The sequence below is a fragment of the Acartia tonsa genome, chromosome 13 (genome assembly GCF_053477335.1).
Source record: "Acartia tonsa isolate MP-2025a chromosome 13, ASM5347733v1, whole genome shotgun sequence".
NCBI classification, from domain to species: domain Eukaryota; kingdom Metazoa; phylum Arthropoda; class Copepoda; order Calanoida; family Acartiidae; genus Acartia; species Acartia tonsa.
The window spans coordinates 43,629,832-43,655,495 of NC_137272.1; the positions used below are offsets into that span (position 1 = coordinate 43,629,832).

Here is a 25,664-nt window from a genome sequence, read left to right on the forward strand (position 1 = left end):
CCCGATTTTTTTGCGGTTCCCCTCCCCTATTTTGTTCCATTAGAGGCCTGGTTCTAGACCTGGCTTTATCAGAATATTCGTTGGCTTCTAAGTTTTTAGCCTGCCGCAATTTTTCTTGCAGGTCTAGGAGTTCCTTTGGAACCTCTTTTCTCGCTTGGCGGTAAACGTGGATTGACTTTGAGACGCATTGCAATTCACTGAGGTTTTCAGGGTTGCGCGGCGGTTTTACCCGCGGCTGGTACCTGTTTTCATCAGGTTCATAGTAGGCTTCCTCAGGGCCGCCCTGGGGATAGCCATGATTGCTGTCATAGTAATAGTCCTCTTCATTGTAAAAGGGTGCCTCTTCATATTCTCGACGGTATGAAGAGTGACCGGCCCCATGGGAGTGGTGAAAACCCCTTGAAAAATTCCGCCTGGGATATCCTAAAACAAAAATAATAAACTTAAAATTAAGGGTCATTAATTCCTTATACCGAATAAGGAAATATTTTTACAAAGACGACCTTTAGGGACGACAATTTTATAGGTATATATGCTTGATACAGGTCGTCCGTTTTTGAGGGGATTAGTTTTCCCCATTATTTGTAAAATCCCGCAATTCGTGCGTTTCACTCGTACCTCCTTCTTTGTACGCGTGAATTTTGGTGCAGGCTAATATGTAGATAATAAAAGCGACGCATAATAACGACCCTATTCCTGTAAGGATGGCTGCTACTACAAGCACTATATGATACCAAGTACTGGATAGAAAATCAACCACCTTATGATACGTTTGAATAAACCAGGAGTCAGTTATTTTTACTTCAAAATTATTGGAGTCTGCGGCAAGTTGGCTGAGGTATAATTCCTCGGTACTTTCTGAGAAATTAGTTTTTTCTAGGCTTTGCCAAGAATGATATAGAAATAAGCTAATCGGTTTATCCATAAGATATTGATTTACATTTAGTATTTGCATACCCTGCCCTTGATTACCAAGGAATTTTCCTTGGTACAAATGTAAGAAAATTGGATTTTCGGCACATTTAGTCGGGGTTAAATGGGTGGTATTAACCAATCTGCGTGAAAATGGGGATATTCCCATAGTCTTATTATTGATTGAAACCGAAAAATGATCCACAAAACAGGGTAAATTTTCTCCCAAAGAAACATTGATTTTAAGACTGTCGCACTGTATTACTAAATCCAGCTCACCGAGCGCCCTAACTAGTTTTTTACGATGAGTCTGAATACTGCTTTTAGACAGAAAATGGTTCTGTAAACAGCGAGTTTCGGGGACAATTAATTTGTTATATTGTTGGTAGGAATAGAAAATCTCTAGTGGTAACATATCATCTTTTTCTTTAGAGTTTAAGAGTGGGAAATATGGTTTTATAGCATTTGTGAACCATACCATTAAGTTATCAATATTAGTTTTGTAATAAAATAATTCGGGAATTAGACTTTCAAAATGTTTTTTATCTTTAAGTTCTAGTGCTAGAGTAATTTGGGGATCGATCACTAGATATTTTTGGGTACCCTGTTCTCCTTCAAATGTAAACAATGAAATATTAAAAATGTCTACCGTTCGCCAAGGAGAAGTGAATTTTTGTGCGCTATCAGTTTTATCATCTGAGATAATTCTATCGTAGCCTAATCTCAGATTGTGATCTAAACAATTGTTTCCCACCCAGTGACTGCCCAGGTAACAGCCCGCTTTTGTTTGTAATAATTCAACAGGCTCAGCCTGGACCCCTATTTGTTTTTCCTCAAATGTCCCAGGGATAAAAATGCCGTTAATGTTTACGCCGTTTCCCTCGCAGGCGGGGTCGATACCGTTAAGGATGTTGTTGGGGTAAGTAAGTGTCCCGTTTACCAGGAAACGCGTGTATGACATCTGGTGTTCATACACTGAGACTGATTTTCCTTCAAAGTTAAATATTTTAGTTTTGGACATGGTGTAACAGTCTTCATAAGTTACGAGGTTCGGTATCTCAACGAGTGCAGGAGCAGCGAGGTGTATGTGGCTATATCTGCCACAATACCAGTAATGAGTACTGGTTCGGAGGTGGCAACGAATTCCAGGTATAATTTTTCTTTCAACCTTTTGCAGCAGGTGAAATTGTTTTTGTTCAATATTAGTAATATTAAGAAACGCAGCGCATTCAGAGATTTTCAAACGCGGATTTTCGTTTGCTACACATTGAGTCGCATCTATTTGTATTATTTCGGACGCATTTGATTTTGCCAAAATAATAAAAAGCCCCAAGAATCCCAAAATAAATTTACCTCGAGCTCCTGGTGCCTTTGCCAAATGATGCTGCATTTTATTTTTATGCTTCTTGTTTTTCTCTGAAATATGTTAATTAGTTAGTTTTAACATATATTTTTTTTGTTTATTTTCGTTATTATACATACGTAAATTAAGCTATATACATCTGCCACCTTGGTTTTATATAATACATTTATATACATTTTATTTTTTCCTTTTAATTGGGTTATGCAGTCCGATTTGGACATGTATGCGGTTATCCCCCCCTTGTGACCTAGTTTTTCTTTCTTCTTCTAATATATACTTTGGTACTATGCTTTGTTTGTTAACGTTAATAACCTTTTCAGGGCTGGATTGTTTGGGTCTTTGTGCGAAGAAAGAAGCCTCGGACGGGACGGTTTCTTCCAAGAAACTATTTTCGACGTGAATTTGAGGACCGGATGACCGATCTGCGCCAGGGGGTTCTTGGTCTATGGGCTGTGACTCAAATGGTGAGTTTTTTTCCATTATATCCCCTCCCCCATCACAATCCACCTCCCCCTGGGGTAAATCCTGACTAGTTTCAGGGTTTTTTTCTATTAAATCGTCACCATCGTTATCTAGGTAGGTAAAATCGTCATTTTCCATACCTTTATTATCGTTTAATTCGGTTTGCCCGGTATTATCTATTCCTAAGGTTATTTCCTCAGACGGGACGATTTCCTCAATAGGAAAGACGTTAAAGGAAAGTGTTTCCCCCAATAATTTTACTTTAGAATCAATTTTCCGTATTTTATCTCTACTAACAACTTGGTTAGTTTTTATTGGATTTGATCCAAAGGGACTGAGCTCAAAAAGGGCCTCTGAGAATTTTTTTGTTACAATAAAAGGACCCCCATAGAAAGATTGCAATTTTTTACTGACCCCTATTTTGACTAGGTTAAAAAATGCAAAAACCACGTCGTTAACGAAAAGGGGAGATGAAGCCTTCCTAGATTTATTTTGAAACTCTAAATAAATCTTAGATTTTTTGGAAACCTGTGCAATAATTTCTTCCAAATTTTTTAGGTAGTTCAAGTAAGATCTGCAGTCAATGTCCTGCCTCTTCTGCAAGATTGGAGAAAAGAAATCGAGATTGAGAGTTGGTTGCCTGCCGAACATGAGGTAATAAGGCGTATACCCCGTTCTTCTAGACGTACTAGAGTTAATTACAAAAGTGGTCAAGGCTAATTTTCTTGCCCAGTCTTTACTTTCAAATCGGTCATCGGATCTTAGACCTGCATAAATGCTTTGATTATGCCTTTCACATGGGTTACTATTAGGGTTTCTTGGGGGAATAAGTTTAGTTTCGATACCTAGTTCATCCATAACCTTTTTGAAAACTTCCCCAGTAAAATTTGTTCCCCTGTCACTTCTCAATGACCGAAATAAGCCGTAGATGGGTACCACCTGTTCAAGGATGACCTTCACCGTGCTTTCCACGGTGGCGTCCTTGATGGGGTGGGCGATAATATACCTAGAGAATAGATCAACCAGTATAAATATGTAACGGACATGTTGTCCTTGAAAATAGTTAGGGGTTAAAGGACCGATAAGGTCTACTGACACCTGGCCAAAAATCTCGTGACTAATGGCTGAATGGGTGATAGGTTGCTTGTGTTTAGGTACCTGTCCTATTTTTCTTAGGCAGGTAATACAATTTTTAATGCGTGATTCGACAAATTTATTAATTCCTACAAGGAAGAATCTTTCATTTATCTTGCGTGTTGTTTCGTTAACCCCCTTGTGACCTATACTATTATTATGTGCCAATTCAAAAACTTTATTATATAATCCAATGGGTACGACGGGTCTTTCAATGAATGTTCCATTGCTAAGAGGTTGTCTAAATATTATAAGTCCTTCCATAACGTATAAATGTTCTATTAATTTAAAAAGGACCTCTTTCCGGCCGGTTAGTTCAGCTTTTTCAAAGCTTGACAACTTCTTTTTTTCGAATATCCACCTACGAATTTCAGATAATACTTGATCTTTTTGTGTTTCAGATTGCCAAACATTGTTCACACCGACTTCAGAAGCCGAATGTAACTCAAAAATCTGGTCTTGGTATGGGCAATCCTGTTCATAAGGATCCAAGGTAAATGAGCTAGTACATTTTTCACAATCGGTTTCCTTATGTTCTTTGCATAAAAATTGCCCTCTAGATAAATTATCGGCATTACAATGGTCCCTACCCTTTCGATGAATTACTGTAAAGTCAAAACTTTGGATGAAGTAAATCCATCTTACAGTTACACCATTTATTGTTCCTTTTTGCCATTTTTTGTAATGAACTAAGGAAATCGAATCTGTACGCACAATAAAGTTTCTGAATCTTAAATAATGAAGAAAGGTTTTAAGAACAAATACTAGACATGCTAATTCACCTTTATAACTTGGATAATTTTTCTCTGCCCCGTTACATTTTTTGGAACATATTCCAATAATTCTTTCTACCCCCCCCTGATTTTGGCTGAGAATTCCAGCGAAATAACTCGTAGAAAAATCTACGTCTACTATAAAGGGGTTAGGATTATCCCACTGGGGGTAGCCTTTACTTATAGAATTTGAGAACATATTTATGAAATTTTCCCAATCTTTTGATAGGGAATCGGTCCATTCGATAATTTTATCATTTCTGTGTTCATCTAGGGTACAAGAATTTTTCGCATAGGATGGGAAATAGGCCCTATAATAATTGGAGAAGCCCAGGAAACGCTGGAGTTCCTTGCCTGTCCTGGGCCTGCTCCAATTTTTAATTTGTTCTAAATATTCGGGGTTCATTTTAAGTCCTTGGGAACTGACTATATGACCTAAATATGTACATTCGGATGTGAAAAATTTACATTTGGCTAGATTTAACTTAAGTTTTGCTATTTTTAGGACTCCGAAGAGTTTTCTGAGATGTTTCAGATGTTCCTCAACATTCTTTGAGAATATAATAAGATCATCAAGGTAAGATATTATAAATTCATATAAGCCAGGGATAAGGGTTAGGACTTTGTCCATCAAGTGGCAGAAAACACTTGGCGCGTTACACAGTCCAAACGGCAGTTTCTTAAAAAGATACTGCCTGTTAAGGGCTGTGAACGCGGTCAAGTGTTTACTTTCCTTCGAAATGGCTAGCGCATGGAATGCGCTAGTCAGATCGAGGGTGGTAAATACATTACCAGTGCCTAATTTTTCTAAATTACTAGAAATCAGGGGAAGGGGCCAATTAATTTTTCGTGTTACACTATTAAGCGCACGAAAGTCGATAACGAACCTAAGCTTGCCTTCCCCCCCAGCCGTCGGTTTTTTCTTTACCGCAAAGATTGGGGAGGACCACTCGCTGTAGCCCTCCTCAATGACGCCCCCCCTTAGCCAATTTTCAATTTGTTCTTTTAATTTGGCTTCGTATAATGGGTTTAACTGAATGTTTCTAGCCTTAATAGGTTTAGCCCCGGGGATCAAGTCTATTTTATACTGTAAGAGGTCACAGTTACCGATATCAGCATCATCAGCCGAAAATATATCAAAATGATCAAGGCATAATTTTACTACCTTTTCCTTCATCCCTGGGTTGTTTTTGATAAGATCACTATTTTCTAAATCTAATTTTTCTTTAATGAATTTAATTCTTTTAAGAAGTGTAGTTCCTGATAATTCATTTATTTGATTAATACTTTTATTGCAGGAATTTGGGGGATCTGATTCGAATTCAAAGCAATATCCAACTTTAACGTTATCCAATAAGGTAATATTTTTTTCCTGCTAAATTAACAAAATTTACCCAACATTCTCCTTTCTCATTTACATTATAAATACCCTCCATAAGCATTAAGCCGTTATGGCTTGTCATTTTAGAATTATTTGGGGATATATACAGCTTCCTATTTTTCTGATGAATAGGAATTGTTATCATTGTTGTATTCCCCCCCGGCAAGAATGTTGTTTTCTTTGCTAATTTTACGCATGTTTTATTTTGTTTTAATGTCCCAGTACCCCCCTTGTTACTCCAATTTATTCCCGGGATAAGGGAGTTTTGTTCCGTATGAACATTACTTGTAGGAATTAGGGGTATGTTTTTACTTTCTTCAACTATATTAATTGTTGAATTTTCTATGGGGATTTGCTCGCCATTGGGGAGCTCAAAGGAGAACTTATCTAATAATAAATTAATTCGATTAACTTTGAGAAATTCATATCCTAGATTTATAATTTTAGACGTCGTTTCAGGGATGTAAAACGTTTCTTCGAATATTTTATCTGACCCATCAAAGCTGAATTTTAAACTTACATGTCCTATGATATTTACTGGTTTTAAATCTACAGACAGAGCGCTAAGATTGGCGGGGGTGAATGTGATTTTATTATCATCTAAAATTTCTCTAGAAATAAGGGACCTAAAGTTATTTCCTGTATCCACTAAAGCAGTTTGCAGGAATTCCCCCCCCACGGGATTAAGAACTTTTAGTTTTGCACAGATAGGCATTATAAAATAAATTATATTTTTAGTCGAAGCCTAAGATGCATATTTTCCAAGATCCCCACCTCAGCGGTTAGGCGATGGTAATCCTCACACAGAGACTTCCTGTGTTCCAGGTATAGTTGTCTGTCGAAATTTTTTAAATAATAAAATGTTTTAACAATATGGTTAATTGTTAAAATAATTTTGTATAGCTTTCTGGGTTTCATTAAGTTTTTATCAAGCGCTTTTCAGCTCCAGAAATGTCTCAATAAGCATGAGAATGTTAATAGTTCTAAAGAAACTACTTAATTTTTATACGGGTCCTTATTTATATACTTGGATATATGATAGAATCCTATCGGAATATAACTGAACTAAAAAGTTTAAAGGATTGAAGGGCTACAAAGTAGCTTAAAAATAAGTGTTCAGCTTGCAACTAACAAGACATTAAAAACAGACTGACTTATTTTTTGACTTACATCTGTATTTATACAAAATATAGTGTCATTAGTCAGTATCTGATTCACGATACAAATAATTTAAAGTTAGCGCTAAATTATAATTCAAAAATTATTAGATATGGTTAATATAATAAAGAGGGTCAATGATGACTGGTTTATTATTCTGATATTGTTAGTATTTATACTTAATTTTTCCACCTATGGGGTAGAACAAGCTTATATAATTACTAGAGTATAATTAATGCTGAAATCAGCTTAAAAAAATAGGATGTGGTTTGTAGTAACTGCTTTGGTAGTAACTGGCCTCGATTAATAATGTGCATTCACTTTTATATAGACTTTTTATTCCACTGGTAATCCTAGCGGAAGCTAATAGAACTAACTTTATTTCATTCTGCTAGTAATCCTAGCGGAAAATAATTTAATCAAAAATGTTTTAACACATCTCAAGTGATTAAAGATTTTAATTTTTAAATGCTGCTTGATTGCAGCTCAAAAATGAGTAAATGATAACAACAAAGAACTGAAGGACAACTGAATTAGATTTGAAAATTTGCTTGTATTTATACAGATTTTCCATAGACCCCCCCCTACTTAACTTTATCATTTACTTATACGGACCGCGGTAGCATTCTAGGCGACATCTTTCGGATACATAATAAATTAAATATAGTTCTATTATTGTCACTGTACAAAATGCAATAATATGTATCCATATGGATAAGTTAATATACATAATTGCTGAGATATTTCAGCTACAAAAATCAGAGGCTAAGAGTGAGCAACTCTCAGATAAAATTGATACTGAGGGTTCAACTCAAAAATCATTGTTTATATACAGATAATTCGCTTAAGTTCCCCTAGCGGTTAAAACTGAACTAGAATGTTTTAGATTCTACTATATATACATTCAAAATATACGATATTTACATATTAGATAAGTCATGCGATATTAAAAATAAATACTACTAAATAGAAAATAGGTATTCACTTATTAGCTTCTTGATAAAGACTATTAGATTTAAAAAATGGAAATATTAAGTGCATGTGAAATGCTCCTCAGGTTACTTCCCTATTTCCCCCAATTTCCTGTATCAGCTACATTTGGATAGGGAAAGGTGGGGGAGGAGTTTATTTTGTGTTGCTTAGTCAGACTTAATAACAATAATTTGTTTTATTTTTTCGCGCCAAAGCATTGCTTGGCAAGGGATATTTGATATTAAGGAATTTGCAAGCTTAGCTTGGCATGGGATATTTTGTTTATCTTTCATATCAAAATATGAAACTCATTCAGCAAATTTTTATTTTCTGGGATAGGGACAATTAATATCGCATAAATCCATTTTTATATTTAGAGGACGTGATTTTTAACAATCGCTTGAACATATTTATCTATTTCAGATTCTTCGCTGGCTTCCTGATCCATTTGGTTGATAGTTTTACGCGCATACTGCTCAGGTATTTTATTACTATTACTTGGAGCTTTTCTGGGCGTGAATTTACTTCGTGTTTTACCAAAGCGGGACTCAGGATTTGGGGGCTCCCCAGCTTTCTTTTTGTTGCAATTTTGCACTACATGGCCAGGGATATTACAATGCCAGCATTTAATATTTTTACTCCTCCCATTAAAGGCTCCTATAACGCCCTCGATTTGATCCCAAGCAATAGGATCATCCTCATGGTCTACCCAAGAAGGAACCTCGTCAGGTTCTTCGGTTAAGTTTTCCTTATACATTGCCGTGTTAGTGGGGATATTATCTTCGATAATACTTATTATGGGTTGTTTTTTCGTTTCCGCAGAATTTTTAGGTAGGAACATTTCCATAGCTTGAGAATAGCAAGCAGAAAGGTTTTCCTTGCTAATATGGCCAGACCCATCCCAGTTAACGTATCTCTGTCCGAGATTAATAAGTTTATTTAAGTAAGCGTTGTAATCGTCCAAAAATTGCATGCTCTCAACATAGTTGGCCATGTCTATGGCAAGGTTGGTATACAGCAGATTTTTGCTAACGTTAAGATAGAATTCTTTCCACTTCTTTTTAGGTATGAGACCAGGATTCATGAGTTTGAACACCCTAAGTTTGTTTTCAAAATAGGTGTCAAGGGGTTGATTAGTCTCCTGTTTTAGGTTGTAGAAGTACTGAGAGGCTACTTCTGGATCCGAGAAAGGAGTGACCAGCCTCCTAATCATCAGGTAATAACTTAAAGCAGATAAGGCCTGATTTCTTTCAGGCGTAATTAAGTCTCCTAATCGTTCCCCTCTAGAGTCATAAATTCGCTGGTATAAAATATCCTTAAAAAGGATTGGGTCACAGATTCTATATGTCTTTGCAACCCTCCACATATTAGAAAAGAAGTTATCAAAGTCAGCCCTACCGTCCCACCTAGGGGCATCCCTCGCAAAATCGGAATCCCATTTTTGTCCCTTAATAAAGCATTCTTTAATAAAGTCATCGTCGGCGGCGCTAGTTGTTGCCGTTGCGGCTGCGCCTGTGTTTGGCGTATTCCTTGTAGAGGGTCTATTTGCTACATTGGGTGCAGACCTTGTAGTTTTACGGAGGGGTTCTAACGACTTAATCCTATCAGGGATAAAGGGAATCCTTTCTAGCAAGGTTTTTTCATATTCAGTTAGAGAAGTTTCTCTTACATTCATCCAATTGTCATTATCCGCCGGACCTATAAAGCCTACAATTGAATAGGCCATACAACCTGGGGCTGTCATCCTATCCTTGGCAACCCATTCAACCACGTTTATCTTTTGCTGGACCGATATACGGTCATAAAAAGTGGCATTAATTGAATCGTCACCTATGGTGTTAAAATGAGTCATGTTAAGACTTTCGTTTAGCGTTTTTTCAGCAAACAATGGGCCAAGATTTCCGTCCGCTGGGAGTTTTGATACTCTGCGTTTTAGGTCTAAAATGTCGGTATCGGCTAATAATCTGCGATGTGATTCTGTGTCCTTAAACCCTGCCCATTTTGTTTCTAATTCGAGCTGCATAATCTCGGATTCTTGTTTTATTAAATCTCTATAATGTGCCGAATATTCGTTTAACTTATCATTTAACGCTTCCGATATGAGATCTTTGATTTTTTCAGGGGAAAGCGGGTCAGCCTGCTGCTGCTGCTGCTGCTGCTGTTGCGAGGTGCCAGAGACGGCCGGAGCCGGCGGAGGCGGCGGTTTTTGTTTATCATCATTTTTCTTATCGGTCATGGTGCTGGAGTGTAGTGTTCGTTAACACTGATTTGTCTACCACGAAACTTTTTAAGAACTTGGGAATATCCCTTTCTTCCTGTTTTAAGGAGAAAATATGGAAATGTGTGAAATTAAATACTAGTGTGAAAATAAAAGGCGGGTTCCTTTTTATCTTTATTTGGCAGTTTGCCACGAAATAATTATTATGAATATTCTGTAACAAATTGTTACTGTAAACCGTTTCCGTGAATAAACTTAGTTATCAGGAAAATATTAATTTCACTTTGCAATCGAAGCTACTTTACAATTTAATTTTGTCTGTACGCTAATTATCCAAACCTTCCCCCCTCAAAAAATGAGTGGTAGACAAGACTGCGCCAAAATGACGTATGAGGGGATGTACAGACAGACTGCGAATACGAGTATAGAGTAGCTCCGATACAATTTAATAATCAATAATCTAACAAAGTATTTCTAAAAAATACACATTTATTAAACATATAAAACTGGTTAGAAGTAGGCAGATTATTATTATAGGATATATTTATTATGATATATATATTAAAGGCTCAGACGTCCTGTTTCTTAGTTAGGTAAGAAACGACGTACTTGAACACGTGGGAAATATAGATACCGCCAGCCTAGACTTATAGGCTTGTATCTAACCGAGTGCAGACGGGAGGAAGCGTATTCACTCTTTGGCCTGCAACAATCAACTAGCCCTCAACACAGCAGGATGGAGTATGGTGGCGGTTACAAGTGGAGGTCTGACTCAGCCAGAGAGTATAAGAATGTGAACAGGGATAAGGATACATAAACTTGGGTGTTGATTACCACACTACCTTCCTTTTTAATGACCCTTTTCGTCTGCTTCTAAATTATTTTCTGCTACTTGGCTGTGTTAATAGAAGCGACATGATTGGTTGATTTTCAATGACCCAATAGAAAGGTTGCACAAGGCGGTTGCGATAGGGAGATACAGTTATTAAACCCTTTCTCCTAGTGTTTGACTCTAATGTCACTATGATAAATTCATGTCGATAACATGTCAGTAATTAACATCTTATTTAAACAGTCGACAATAGCAATATGTCATTAGAAAAATAAATTTACAATTTTGTATAAGGCTTTATAAAAGAACTAGCGGCTACTCCCATTGCCTCTAGGGGCTCTATAGTCGAAGAGAGGGGCTAGAAAAATAGCGTAAAACGCCCCAAGACTAACAAAAATTCAACATTATCAGTTTCATTATAAAAACGTTAATATATCGCAAATTTCGCGAAATACTATGGGGGGAGGGGGGCTGTGTGGTTCATTAGTGTATTAGTGGGTTTGTGCCCAATTTTGCACATTATTCGCAATGAGAGAAAGAGAAAGCATTTGAAGAGAGAGAAAGGGGAAGAGAGAGAGGGAAAGAATGCAAATAAGAGTGCAAAAGAGATAGAGAGAGAGAGAGAAAGAGAGAGAGAGAGAGATGGAAAGTGGAATGAACTTTTGGTTAGAAACAAATATTTGCAGTCTGCACAATTTTGAGTATTATCAAGTTTGTCTGTCTGTCTGTTTGATATTCTATCCATATGTTTGTTTGCCTGTTAGTCCATCTATCTATCTATTTGGGGGGGTTAGAAACAAGTTTTGCAGTCTGCACAATTTTGAGTATTAACAAGTTTGTCTGTCTATCTGTTTGTCCTTGCGATCCATATATTTGTTTTTTTTTTGTTTGTCCATCTATATATCTATCTAAATGTTGGGGTTAGAAACAAACGTGCTTTCCCTCAAAGTGCGTAGCGAGCACAAAAACCTACATCCATGCCAATCCCCCCCCCCCCTCCCCCAGTAATTAACAGTTAACAAATTTCATTTTATTTTATTGACCATTGTCATATCTCTGATATGCACTTCTTAGTGTTTTTTTTTTTTCTAACGGTAACGCCCCTAAAGGTCTATAAGGAAATTTAGGGGTAGGGGAATTATCCTACCCTCCCCTTAATTTAAATTTTAGTTTTAAGAAAAAAAAGTAAAACTTTTTTTTAGGGGGGATTTTAATTAGAAGTGCAAGGACGTCCAATGGGGGGGTAAGGAGGTTATTACCCCCCACCCTCAAAAAAAGAATTCCCCCCTCAAAAAAATAAAAAGCTTGAACGTCTTTGCCTATATGATACATGATATTGTGGGAGTATTTTAGTAACCCTCAAAACATTTTTAATTTGTTCAGCAGTTAGCATACAGACAGACTCGAAGACATCGTGCTACTTTGTATTATAGATTGTCCCATCACTGTTTTAGTTGATATTTATATTTTGGGGGCAATGCACTTTATGCATTTTTATTTGCAAAATTTATGGACAAGTACATCAGAGATAGGATAATGGATGATATATCAATCTTGCCCCAATGTTCTTAAGTTGAATTTGATGATTTTTATTCTGAGGAAAAGGGGTTGTGAATTTTTAAAACTTCCAGGACCTTTTTTTCCTCCAGGGATTTCAATATTTCTACAGGAAGATGATTACAGTCCCTCAACAGATTATGACGTCAAACGATAGAATAACCAATGAGAGGCCAGCATAAATTTTACCATTGGTCCATTACAGTGTATACTGGCCTTTCATTAGCTATTCTATCGTATGACGTCATAATCTGTTGAGGGACTTGAATCATCTATCTTGTTTTCTGTTTTTTTTTGTAGCGACTTGGCTGTGTTACACAGGGTCCTAGGGGTGGGTACATACAGTTATTATCCTTTTCTCCCTCTATTTTTCCCTTTAATATTTAAACTGTCAAGGACCTTTAAAAATATTTTAATAATCAACGATATTAATAGTTTAGATAATGGACTTTTAATTCATATACATTGACAACTCCAATTATGATAAACAAAATCATTCCCTGTAAAATTAAAATTATTAGTTAAAAAGTTTGAAGCTCTTAATGGTGTATGTATTAAAAATGACGTCATGCAATACAAATGACCAATGATAGGCCAATACACAGAATAAATTACCAATGGCAGGCTAATATACATTTTAATTGGCCAATGGGAGGCCAGTATGACGCCAATTTGGATGAATGTACAAATAAGCCCCTTGCTGGGGTTAGACATTAAAAAACCTAAAAGATTGTCTGAAATAGGTAAGGTTTTGGACTCTTGCGTTTATCCTAGGATCTAATTTAGGTATATTTAAGAAAAAAAATCTTTTGTAAAAAAATGCCTAATTCAATAATTGTTTTTCCTGTATTTCTGATATTGACAGTCCTATTATAGAGTAGCTGTGCGCTTCACAATTTTATTGCACTCTGCAAGAAAAATAGAAAAAAGAAAGAAAAAAAATAGAAAAATTGAGAGTAAAACTTTTTGCTGCCTTTTTCATCGGAATAGGAATATTTTAAATAAAGGTATTAGATTTAAAGGTAAACTAATTTACTTAAGACGTAAAACTGGGGCCTACTGCTACTATGTCTGGCACTGTGAATAAATAAACATTCCATTGCAAAAAACGCGATATTGGGTTTGTTAAAATATCCATTTATTTAGCATTTTTCAAGAATGTCAAGCGTGGGAAAATTTTTCGAGTGTGGGAACCATTTAATTTGATTTAAATGGTACATATGATTTTCATTTAAATTCATTTTTTGGACCCGTGAGAAAATTTTTTTAACGTGAGAACCATTTAATTTTCATTGAATTTCATTTTTTGGAAGTGTGGGAAAAAATGGGAGAAAAAATATGTTTTAGTATAAAGAAATGTTCTATCGGTTTCAAACCTTTTCCATTCGATAGATCATACTGACTTTGGAAAAACTGTCAGACCGATTTTTGAAATTCAATCTGTGAAAAAAGATATTCAAGTTTAAATTTTTTGTTTTGAAAATAATATTTTACATGTAATGACGCCATCTTGGATTATAATAATTTTTTGTTGTTAGAAGATTTTTTTTCTAAAATATTTTTTAAAAATTAACTTTTTACAATAAAAAAAATCTTTGAACTTAAATTGACCAATAATTCAAAGATTTTTTCTCTTTGATTTGAAAGATTTTTTATGATTTTTATTTTTAATATCAAATAAAAACACAACAGTGAAAAAAATGAAAATTAAATGAAAAAACGTTTATGATTTTATTCAAGAAATTATTTGCTAACATCACCTTTTTGTTGCAATAGAATGTTATTTAAGCAAACAAAATTTAGCATAAATGGATATTTAAATCCCTCGGTATTAAATGATGAGCTAACGCTCGATCATTTAATACCTTGGGATTTAAATATCCATTTATGCTAAATTTTGTTTGCTTAAATAACTCAAAGTAGGGGGGATGCCTTATTTCATAAATAGGCGCAACTTATTTCTTTACACTTTTACGACTTCCAGACAAAGTTTTACAATAAATTGTCTGTTAAGTTAATAAACAAAACCTCTTCTTTCCCAATATTTACAACTAGTGGCTTCGCCCCTAGCCCAAAGGGTTAATTTAAAAAAAAATAAATACATCTGGTGCTGCAACCACCACATTTTAAATTGACTGCCTAAAAAATTTGAGGTTTTTTTTGGAGGGGGGGAGTTGGTGGGGGTGTCCCAACCCCCAAGAAAATAGCTTAAAACCACCACAGGACTAGTAGATATATTCCCTGACGAGTAGAATCCAATCGGTTCAGTGGTTAACGAGATCTTAAGGGACAGACAGGCGGACGGACGGACAGACATCAAGCTTCTTTGTATTATACCGTTTACCGTTTGTCTGTTCTGATTAAATTGTTCTTTATTATTATTATTTATTAATGAGCTTCGCTACTCATAATAATTTATATCTAAGTTTCGTTTAAATGCCAATAATTATGTTTAATTAAATGAAATTCAATTAAAATTGTTTTTTTTTAGGGGACTCTTTAATAGGGAATACCACTCTATAATTGTCAGCACTGTTATGTATATTCTAACATTATGTTTATTCTGGGGGGGGGGTTGTAAGTTCGAGGCCGGCCTTTTTTTGTATAGTGGGGGAGAGGTTGAAGGGGGGGGCGGAGATATAGTGCAATAACCTGATAGAGGCTGAGGTTGTATGTGTGTGTATGTGTTTCTGTGTGTGTATGTGTGTGTGTGTTTCTGTGTTTGTGTGTGTGTGTATGTCTGTGTAAAGGAAAGGGAAGGTTCAAAGACCTTACAATATTTCTGTGTATTAACCCTCCGTAGATACACACAAAATTTCTGTGTGTATGTATGTGTGTGTGAATGTGTGTGTGTAAGTTTTAAAGGAAAGGGAAGGTTCAATAAACTCGTAATACTGGATGTTAACCCTTGAGAGACCGTGTTAAACCTATCAATATTATGTTGACATCAAATTTATGCCGTTTGTGGCGTCTTTATGGCTTCTAATGAAAGTGTTCATGTCCAAATTTAAGCATTTTTAAAATCGTAGAAACTCTATAATCGTTACGAGAATGTCCGTACGTCCATATTAAGCATGTTGAGTTTTAACTCTTTGACAACAAATTTTTATGTGATAAAATTATCCGAGGATTCCTAGGACAACGAAGTACAATGTCATAAGCGAAGCACCTCTATAATCAAGTCCTCAAAATGTAAGTATGTCCCAAAACCATATCCTGTATTTAAGCAGTTTTTCAACAAATTTACTTACAATTTGTTTCGATTTTATACATTTATATTCTGTTCATTCAGTTCTGACACTCTACAAGTTTTAATGGTAATGATTATAGAGTTGCTACGCTTTCTAAAAGAAATTAACGAAAAAAGCTATCTGTTCCAGGCGTAAGGATGGACCGATCCTCATTATAGAAAAGCTTCGCTTTTAAAAACAAATATAAACAGGTGTATATACTAAATAAGGAAGGGAGAGGACAATAGAAGATAAATTATTATTAACTACTTAGGGCTGAGTTTCTCGGAGATTAATTTGTTATTGCAAGATGAATTGATTTACATGCCCAAGGATTATAAAAAAGATTACCTCTCCTAAAGATTAAAATTATTCTTGGAAAATTTTGGACAATCAATTCTAATAAAAGTACCCAAGGTTTTTAAACCAACAATTTTGAGTACGTTTTGTTTACAACAAATTTAATTCAAAGTCCATTGTTCCCTCGCTCCCGTGTTTTGACCAATTTCAGAAAGGTATAAGGTGTTAAAATCCTCCCCTCTCTCTTTCTTTCTCTCTTATCTTTTTTATCTCTCTGTCTCTGTCTCTCTCTCTCTTTCTCTATCACACTCTCTCTTTCTCTTCCACCTTTAAAAAAATTTTATTATTACCATTTAAACCCCCCCCCCTCCCTCTCTCCATTTTTAAAGGGCGTTTACTTTGTATCTTGGGGAAGGGGCCGGGGGGCGTTCGGCAATACATACACCCCTACTATTATTGTTTTTCTAGTGAAAATGTATGGTACTATACTACAAGGGTGAAAGAACTTTCATTAGTGTCTCTTAAATCCCACAAAAAAATATTTGGCTGAGTTAATATAACGACACTATTGGTTGATTTTCAATGACCCAATAGAAAGGTTGCACAAGGCAATTGCGATGGGGAGATACAGTTATTTAACCCTTTCTCCCTCTAGTGTTTTACTCTAATATCTCATTTTGCATGAAATATTACATTGTCAATGTATTACTACTGAAATTTGACATATAGCACCAAAAGTAGTCATTATGACAGCAGTCATATATTGATATAATTACAGCAAAAATATTTTTTTTTGTTGTTTTGAAAATGTGTAGGTTCTATGAACTTTCATTTGCTGCCGTGGTGTGGCATAACATCATCAGGGAGGGAGGGGACATTGGGCTGTTTATTACACATTCCCTAAAGTTTTATGATAACGTTTTCTTATGCGTTGGTTATACAACTTTTGGGACTTTAAATTTTGATTGGTTGGTTCATTTAGTTGAGTGTCAAAACATTCCAACCACTAATTGTAATTTGCAGAAGGGAAATTTTGTGTATCATCATTGGGGATTAATATTAATATACCGGCAATTGTCTTATTCCTTTAGATTTCTACATTACATTAGTCTGCAAAATTTTGTTAAGTTATTATTAATAAATATATAAATATTAGTTTATATTTATAATTTCATTAGAAAATATTATCCTGAATTATGTCTTAAGTAACTTTTTAGTAGCGAAGCTACTCTATAATTCACTTTGTCCGTCCGTCCGTCAGTCCGTCCGTCCGTCAGTCCGTCCGTCCGTCAGTCCGTAACGCTATGGGGGAAATGGGATTTACTCAGCTCCTATAAAAGATAGAATGCTGAAATTTTTTGCCAACATTCCCATCAATAAGGAGCACAATTAAGTATAAAACATCGATGGCGGTAGGACCGCTTTTTAGCAGGTTTTAGGCTATTTTTGTATTTTTCACATTTTTCTCAATATCTTCTGTGTTTATGATGCGATTTTCAAAATTTTTTCAGTTATAGATATCTAAATTAAATTTTCAGTCCTTTAAAGAAACCAACTATGACGGTCGGACTGCCTTTAAGCAGGTTTTAGGCTATTTTTGTATTTTTCACATTTTTCTCCATATCTTTGGTGTTTATGGTCCGATTTCCAAAATTTTTTTAGTTATAGATATCAAAATTAAATTTCCTGTCCTTTTAAGAAAACAACTATGACGGTCAGACTGTCTTTCAGCAGGTTTTAGGCTATTTTTTTTATTTTTCGCATTTTTCTCCATATCTTTGGTGTTTATGGTACGATTTCCAAAATTTTTTCAGTTATACATATCAAAATTAAATTTCCTGTTGTTTAAAGAAAACAACCATGAGGGTCAGGCTTCCTTTTTGCAGGTTTTTGGCTATTTTTAAATTTTTCCATATCTTTGATGTATATAGTCCAATTTTCCAAATTTTTTTAAGTTAAGGATTCAAAAATTAAATTTCCTGTCGTTTTAAGAAAACAAGTATGGCGGTCAGACTGCTTTTTAGCAGGTTTTTGCTATTTTTATATGTTTTACATATTTCATCATATCTTTGGTGTTTTTGGTCCAATTTTAAAACTTTTTTGGGATATCAGTATCAAAATAATTTTTCCCATTGTTATGAGCATCTTTAATATAATTTACTTTGACCATCGTCATCATACAAAATAAAACAAGGTTTCATATTTATTTTATCCAATAAATCTATTCTTGATTTTAGTAAAAACCTTTTAAATCTACCTGTACGTATTCCCATCTACGATTTTTTGTGCTTCGCTACTTATGGATGTTGTCATCCTTGTTTATATTGTAGTTGAGGGCGAGGAAGGACAGAAAATAGCCTAAAACAACCAAAGGCATTTAAAAAGCTTATCTGAAGGGTACAACCCATTCTGGCTGGCAATTTTTGAGATCTTAAGCTTCAGACAAAAATAACCTTACTTCATTATATTATCGGATTTCCACCCAGCAAGTCCCTCCCTTCAAATCAATGAAAGTTTTTTGAACCCTAGATGTTGAGAATATTTATACGTTTATGCAAAGAAGTAAAAGAATAAATAGCTAAATTTGTACTTTTATAAAAAACTTTAACAGATTTTTTATGATGCTAGCGGCTTTGCCCCTATCCTCAAAGTAGGGGTTCATTATTCAAGGGCTAAATAATTTTCCTAGACCATTAATTAATGTTTTAGCTAACTAAAATATTTGAAAATTTCGCCGTTTTGTTGGAAAATCAATGAAAGTTCTGTGAACCCGAGAAGTTTAATATTTTCACCAGAAACATGTACATTGCAATTTGACAGGGGGGGAGGGGAGGGGTGTTTTTGTTTGTTGTAGTGGGGGGAGGGAAGGTGAAAGAACTTTCCCAGGGGAAATGGAAAAGAAAGATAGAAAGGAGGAAAGTTTGGGGGGGGGGGAGGGGGGTCGTAGAACTTTCACCGGGTAACAACAATTTTAGATAGATTTATAGGTAAATAGATAGAAAGACAAAGATAGTCAATAGGAATGAGATAGACAGATAGCTAGAGGTGATTATTTCAATAGATAGAAAAATAAGAAAGATATAGTTAAAAGAACAAAGAATTTTCTGCCAATAAAAACAATAGGAGCTTCTTTTAATTTTTGTCATGGTTAACAATAATAGCAAAAGAACATTTAAATAAAATCTCAGCACGCCGTCATGAACATTAAATTTCTTTTTTGTGTTACGGACTGACTGCCAAAGATAGCTATAGGGAATCTTCTCTAATATGAAAGGAAATAAAATGTAGAACGAATATAAGAAGGGGAAATTTCCGAAATTGTAATGCGTACAAATGGAAAGAAAAACGATTAAAAAACGACAAATAAACGAAAATAACAGTTTTGTGTATGTTTGTTTGTTCATTAATATCACCTAAACGCCATGTCATAATTATAAACATACACATATAATTTTTTCCTTTTAAGGAAATATATTTTCGCCCTTTCAAGTTCTTATTCGATCAGACAATTTGAATTTTGTCTAATATTCTTAACATAATGCTAAATATAATTTCGGTTACTAATTTGTCTGTCCGTTGGATCTGTAATTCACTTTGTCTGTACGTCTGTTTATAACTGTGCTTCGCTTCTTAAAGGTATTGTCATTCGTTATCTATTAAACGTTTCCTTTCATTCTATCTATTTCTATAATTAGGGTCGGTCCGTCCGTACGTCCGTCCGTCCGTACGTCCGTCCGAGATAGATAGCTTTTATTCGTTAATTTAGGCATGTTAGAATTGTCCTATCGATTTCAAACTTTGCATGATGATTCCTGTAGTAGTTGGGTACGATTTAGAAAGCGTAGCAACTCTATAATCATTACCAGAATGTCCGTACGTCCATTTTAAACATGTTCATTTTTCTACTTTTTTAACAACAAATTTTCAAGTGTTTTAATTATCCGTTTGATCTGATTTTTGGTATATTGATTTCTGGGACAACAAAGAACAATATTATAAGCGAAGCAACTCTATAATCAAGTCCAAAAATGTAAGTATGTCCATAAACATTATCCTGTTTTTAAGCAGTTTTTCAACAAATTTACCTACAATTTTGATTCGACATTTATACATTTATGTTCTGATTTTTCAGTTCAGATACTATACAAGTGTTAATGTCCGTTTGTCCTACCGTTTCAGTGCTTCGCTTTTATGGATGTTGTCATCCTTGTTTTCTTAAATTTACATTTTTTATACCTATTTTCTTTTTTTTATTCTTTTTATCTTACTATCCTTATTAATTTTCATTTTTCTCTGTATTTTCTCTATTTATTTATCTCCTTATCTTTCACTCTTTTTTCTATTTTTATCTTTCTAACTATCTTATTTTCTTTCTGCCTATCCCTCTTTATCTGTCTCTCTCTCTCGATATCTTTTTATTCTTCTCCTATCCTTTCTTTTTCGTTTTGCATATATCTTTTCTCTGACTCTCTCTCTCTCTCTCATTCTTTCTTTCTTTCTTTTCCCCTCCTTTTATTCACTGTCTAATTTCTTTCCCTCTAGATATTATGACATTTGTGTGCGCCTAACTATGCGCGTAATACGCACGCAGATTTCCAAACGTGCTTGGCAATTAAATAATGTGCGTTCTTTCTTAGATATTGGGATAATTTGGAAAATAAGAGTGACATCATCCATCATTTTATAAAAGTAACAGGATCTGTCTATCTGTCAAAGGATCTCGTTAACCGCTGAACCGATATGGTTCTCCTTCACAGTTTAACTTCTCATAAGTCCTATTAACCTCCCTCCCCCCCCCACCAAAAAAAAATCTCATTCAATTCTTTTTTAATTATTTAAAATTAATGGTAGCAGCACCAGAGGTACTTAATTCTTTAATTTATCTTTTTCTTTAATTACCTCTTGGGGCAAAGCCCCTGGAAGCTAGGGGTGAAGCCGCTAGTTAAAATATATAGGTTGGTATAACGAACCAACCCGTAAATTTATCTAAAAACCAATTGTTAAAGGATTATCTATATCGGAAACCCTATCTTGTATAGTAGCCGAGTAAATCCAACTTCTCAATTATCATAATGAAAAGTTAATAAAAGTATTGCTTAATACGGTTGTACTGCCAAGCCCTGTTGTACAGGCCCAAAAAGCTTGATTTTAAATAAAGAGACGGTAAATTACAAAAACTGCTTTTAAATAGACACTTTTTTACATTATACCGTTAAGCATGTAACATATTTCAATTATAAATCTACTGTTATTTATCCCTTTAAATGCTTTTTTGCTGTAACCATATCAACATAAAATTGCCAGCCAGGGAGGGGACATTTGGCTGTTAATTACACTAGTCCCCAAAGTTTTATAATTAAATAAACAACTTTGGGGATTTTTATTCAAATTTTAATTGGTTGGTTCATTACATTTAGTGTCTAAACGTTGAAACTACTAATTATAATCAGAAGAAGGTATAATTTTGTGTATAATCATAGGGCATATACATCAATTTATTGGCCATTGTCTTATCCCTTTAGATCCCTGTCTTAATACCCTGTATAATAATCTTATGGTCGATATTGTTGTTGTCATGACATGTCGATAATATGTCAGCTATTACCACTGCACTGTTCTTTAATACCATAAAGTCAATTCAATAATCCGTATAATAAAGTAACAGGATGTGTGTTTGTGTTTCTGTCTGTTTGTCTGTACCGAAGGATCTCGCTAACCGCTGAGCAGACCGGGTTCCCCTTAACAGGGTAGCTTCTCATAGGTCCCAGGAAGGTTTATAACTATTTCGGGGGAGGGTACCACCACCCTACCAAGAGAATTCACAAAAAAAATTTACGTAGAGACTTGAACGCAACATAGAAATTATTAGAAAATTATAGACAACATTCGATGTGCCACTAGAGGCTTCTAGTTGCGTAGACGCTAGTATTTAATAAATGGCATATAGTCAAAAGAAAAGATTTAATGGAAAAATATGTTTATCTTGTTATTGCTGCGCTACTTAATTAATATATCATCCTTGTTATTTAAGAACAATAAATCAATAAATAAGAAGAAATTAAACTCATAAAATTTATTTTAACCAAATTGGTTGAAGAAAATTAATAAATTTGAATTTTCTCCAAAATTTAAATTTAAGATATTTGATATTAGGAAACAGTGATTTGTCAATTGAAGAATGTATTTTTTTCTGCATTAATCAGTCGAAAATAGTTCGGATCAAGTCAAGCTGAGTGTGCCAATGGCAACAAGTAAAACAGAGCGTGCCAATATTCCCCCTAGTCAAGCGGAATATGCCAATATTCCCCCAAGTAAAACATAGTATGCCAATATTTCATCAAGTAAAGCATAGTATGCCAATAGTTTATGAAATAAAGCAGCATGACAAAAAAATAAAAAAATGAATTTAACATATTTTCCGATTTCTACAAATTAACTACTTTACGTACATAAAATATATAAACTAGCAGTGCGTCCCTAGCATCTAGGAGCCTTATTCCAAGTAGTAGAAAAGTTACGAAAATTAGGCATTTGGCATACTCAGCTTGACTTGATCCAATAGTTCTTTTTAATGTGTTATCGTTGATTTTGTCAAGATTAAGTTTTCAATATTGTTTAGTCTTAGAGATCTTTATGAACTTATACAGATGAACAAACGGACGTTACAAGAAAAATTAAAAAGGTGATAGATAGATATTGACAAAGCAACAGATAGATAGATAGATAGACAAAGCGACAAATATCAAGATATCTAAAAAATGATTAATGTATATCTATCAAAAAAGTGCAAAAAAAAATTTGGCTGTCAGAATTTTGTTCCGCTTTCTAACTTTTTAATTGTGGACTTACTTTTTTGTTGTCAGCGAAGCTATTATATAATTAGGGTCTTTCTATACGTCGTTCAGTAATTACTAAAACTCCGTTATCCTTGTGCATTGGTGAATTTTAAATTGTTTCAAATAATAATGTTAATATCTATTAATTCGAATGGTATTTGCTTTAAAGATAGGCGGCTGAATTTTTTGCCTGAAGAAGATTTCTCTTTTTGGTTATTAGTCCCTTTCGTGGCAACGCCTCTTAAGGAGTGTTTCGTCCTTTTTTCTAAGTAGCTTCTGATAGGTTAGGTTAGGTTAGGTGATTGCCCCACAGGGTTAGAGTCAGCCGAGATAGCAATAGTGGAAAAGCTACTGTGAAAATTCAATAAAACGCCCTCTAAGAGGCGTTGCCACGAAAGGGACTATACCCCTCTTTTTGATGTTGCTACTTATGGTCGTAATTGTCCTTTTTAAGAGTATTTGCCGGTGCTTGCTTACATGTGAAGACCGGAGCACCGAAAACCCCCCCCCCCCGCTTAGTTTTGACAAAAATCAAAAATAAGGGGGGGGGGGTAGTTTTTTAACCCCCCGCTTAGTTTTGACAAAAATCAAAAATAAGGGGGGGGTAGTTTTTAACCCCCCCCCTTATTTTTGATTTTCTTCAAAATTAAGGGGGGGGTTAAGTCTTTGCCTTGCTGAGCACTTTGCCTCCTTGCCGTTTTCCAGACATTAAAAAACTACCCCCCCCTTATTTTTGATTTTTGTCAAAACTAAGCGGGGGGGGGGGGGGTTTTCGGTGCTCCAGTCTACTACATGTAAGCAAGTACCTATTTGCCTTCCTCATTTTAAAACAAATTTTATATCTTAACAATATATAACATCCATAATTGGCGAAGCTCAGAAACATAGTACACAAAATGATAAGAAAGACCAAATACACTTTTTGCATGGGGGGGGGGGGGGCGGGTGGTTTTTTTTTTCTAGGGGCGATCTCTCTTGGCAGGGTGGTAATATCCTCCCCAAAAATAGTTCTTACCCTTCCCAGGACCAATGAGAAGCTTCCTTGAATTTTAAAGGAGAATAATATCGGTTCAGCGGGTAGCGGGATACGTCGGTACACGAAACAAACAGACATAGAGTCATCCTCAAACTTTTATAAAAAGATAAACATTAAACAAATTTCAATTTATAAATTTGATGCCTTGTGCATTACAGACAGACAGACAGACCTAGTTGGTTACATTTATTACAGAATTTAACAAAAATCCGCCAGTTATCTCAAATGACAGCACAGACGGACACACAGACAGAGTAAGTTATAAATAGCTTCGCTACTCAAAACCCCTGGTTTTCCATATTTCACTTTTGATCATTAGTCACGAAAAGAAGTAGGGATAAGTGCTATGACGATGGAAGATTCTTCCCTCAAAATTAAATCCCTTTTTACGCCCCCCAGAGGCCTTTAGGAGCACTTTTGGATTCGATAACCCATTTTTTTATTTTAGATTTTTTAAAGAAAAAGTTATTGGATATTTGTTAAGGGCGATTTCTCTTGGGAGGGTGGTGGTACCCTCCTGCAAAATACTTATAAACATTCCCAGAACCTATGAGAAGCTATCCTGTAAAGGAGAACCATATCGGTTCAGCGGTTAGCGGAATTCTTCAGTACAAACAGACAGACATCCTGTTACTTTATGGTAAGGCTTTTGATGGGGGAATAATCTGTCATTGTCCTATCTCTTCTTCCCTACAATATGGCTTTAAATCCCACACACACGCACGCACACACACACATTCACACACACACACATACCACCCCCCTAATTGTTGATCACCTACCCTTCCTAAAAAGTAAAACACATCAGGGACGATAAATTTATTTTTTTCATTCCCAATGATTATAAACAAAATAATTTTGTCCGTAGACTACATTTAAACCAACGTTTTAAGCGAAAGAATGAAGGAACGTGTTTATGGGTGAAATTTGTAGTTCAAATTCCCCTGCATTTCTAAGACTTGATCATAGAGATGATTTGCATGTAATATTGTACATTATTGCCCTAGGAATCAGTATTCCAAATATAAGATGAAAAGAAAAATCATATTATACAAAAATAAATTAGCGAGTTTAAAATCGATAGAACAGTTCTAATCATAACAATATGAGCTATTCGTTCACCATTCACGTAAAGCCTGCCGTAGAGACCGACCATAATTATAGAAAAGCCCCGCTTGAAAAAAATTTTTACTTTAAAAAGAAGCTTTTAAGTTTGATGTCAATCTGTCGATAATTTTTTTTGTGGTAGCGAAACAACTCTGTAAATATGGTATAATTAATCAAATTTACTCTTAAAATTAGCGGCTGCGCCCCTAGCACTATATTAGAAAGGATATGGGAGGGCAGATTAATAGCCTTAAACCATACCCAGACTTTTTTTTTATAAAAGTGAAATAGCCTAAAGCTATCGCATGACATATAAGAAGATTCAATGTAAAGGAGAACCATATCGGTTTAGCTGTTAGCGAGATCCTTCGCTACAGAAAAAAAGCTTACTGT

The 25,664-nt window shown here is 35.0% G+C and overlaps 2 protein-coding genes across 5 annotated transcripts in view; both read left to right on the forward strand.

The window, feature by feature from the left end:
* Positions 1 to 25,664, forward strand: part of Blimp-1 (PR domain zinc finger protein 1) — a 47,676-nt gene that overhangs the window by 5,131 nt on the left and 16,881 nt on the right. The gene's annotated exons all lie outside the window — the stretch shown is intronic.
* Positions 1,930 to 10,882, forward strand: LOC145304524 (uncharacterized). Of its 4 annotated transcripts, XR_013874108.1 has the most exons (10): positions 1,930 to 2,061; positions 2,596 to 2,739; positions 3,296 to 3,391; positions 4,273 to 4,364; positions 5,150 to 5,221; positions 5,943 to 6,002; positions 6,764 to 6,850; positions 8,579 to 8,635; positions 9,306 to 9,371; positions 10,277 to 10,882. XR_013874108.1 is itself a non-coding variant. In XM_080146420.1 (7 exons), the coding sequence occupies exons 2-6, from the start codon at positions 2,689 to 2,691 to the stop codon at positions 5,986 to 5,988; spliced, it is 357 nt and encodes a 118-aa protein (XP_080002546.1). In that variant the 5' UTR covers positions 1,930 to 2,061; positions 2,596 to 2,688; the 3' UTR covers positions 5,989 to 6,002; positions 6,764 to 7,068. The 4 variants fall into 4 exon arrangements, 1 of the variants encoding a protein (XP_080002546.1); XR_013874107.1 differs by having other exon boundaries at positions 9,306 to 10,882; XR_013874106.1 differs by having other exon boundaries at positions 8,579 to 10,882.

Bases quoted from the DNA above. Each gene is read 5' to 3' on its own strand.
- LOC145304524 (XM_080146420.1), top strand. From the start codon at position 2,689: ATGACCGATCTGCGCCAGGGGGTTCTTGGTCTATGGGCTGTGACTCAA. The intron at 3,392-4,272 runs GTAATAAGGCGT...TTTGTGTTTCAG, and splicing joins GGTTGCCTGCCGAACATGAG to ATTGCCAAACATTGTTCACA. The intron at 5,222-5,942 runs GTAAGATATTAT...CTTTTATTGCAG, and splicing joins AATATAATAAGATCATCAAG to GAATTTGGGGGATCTGATTC.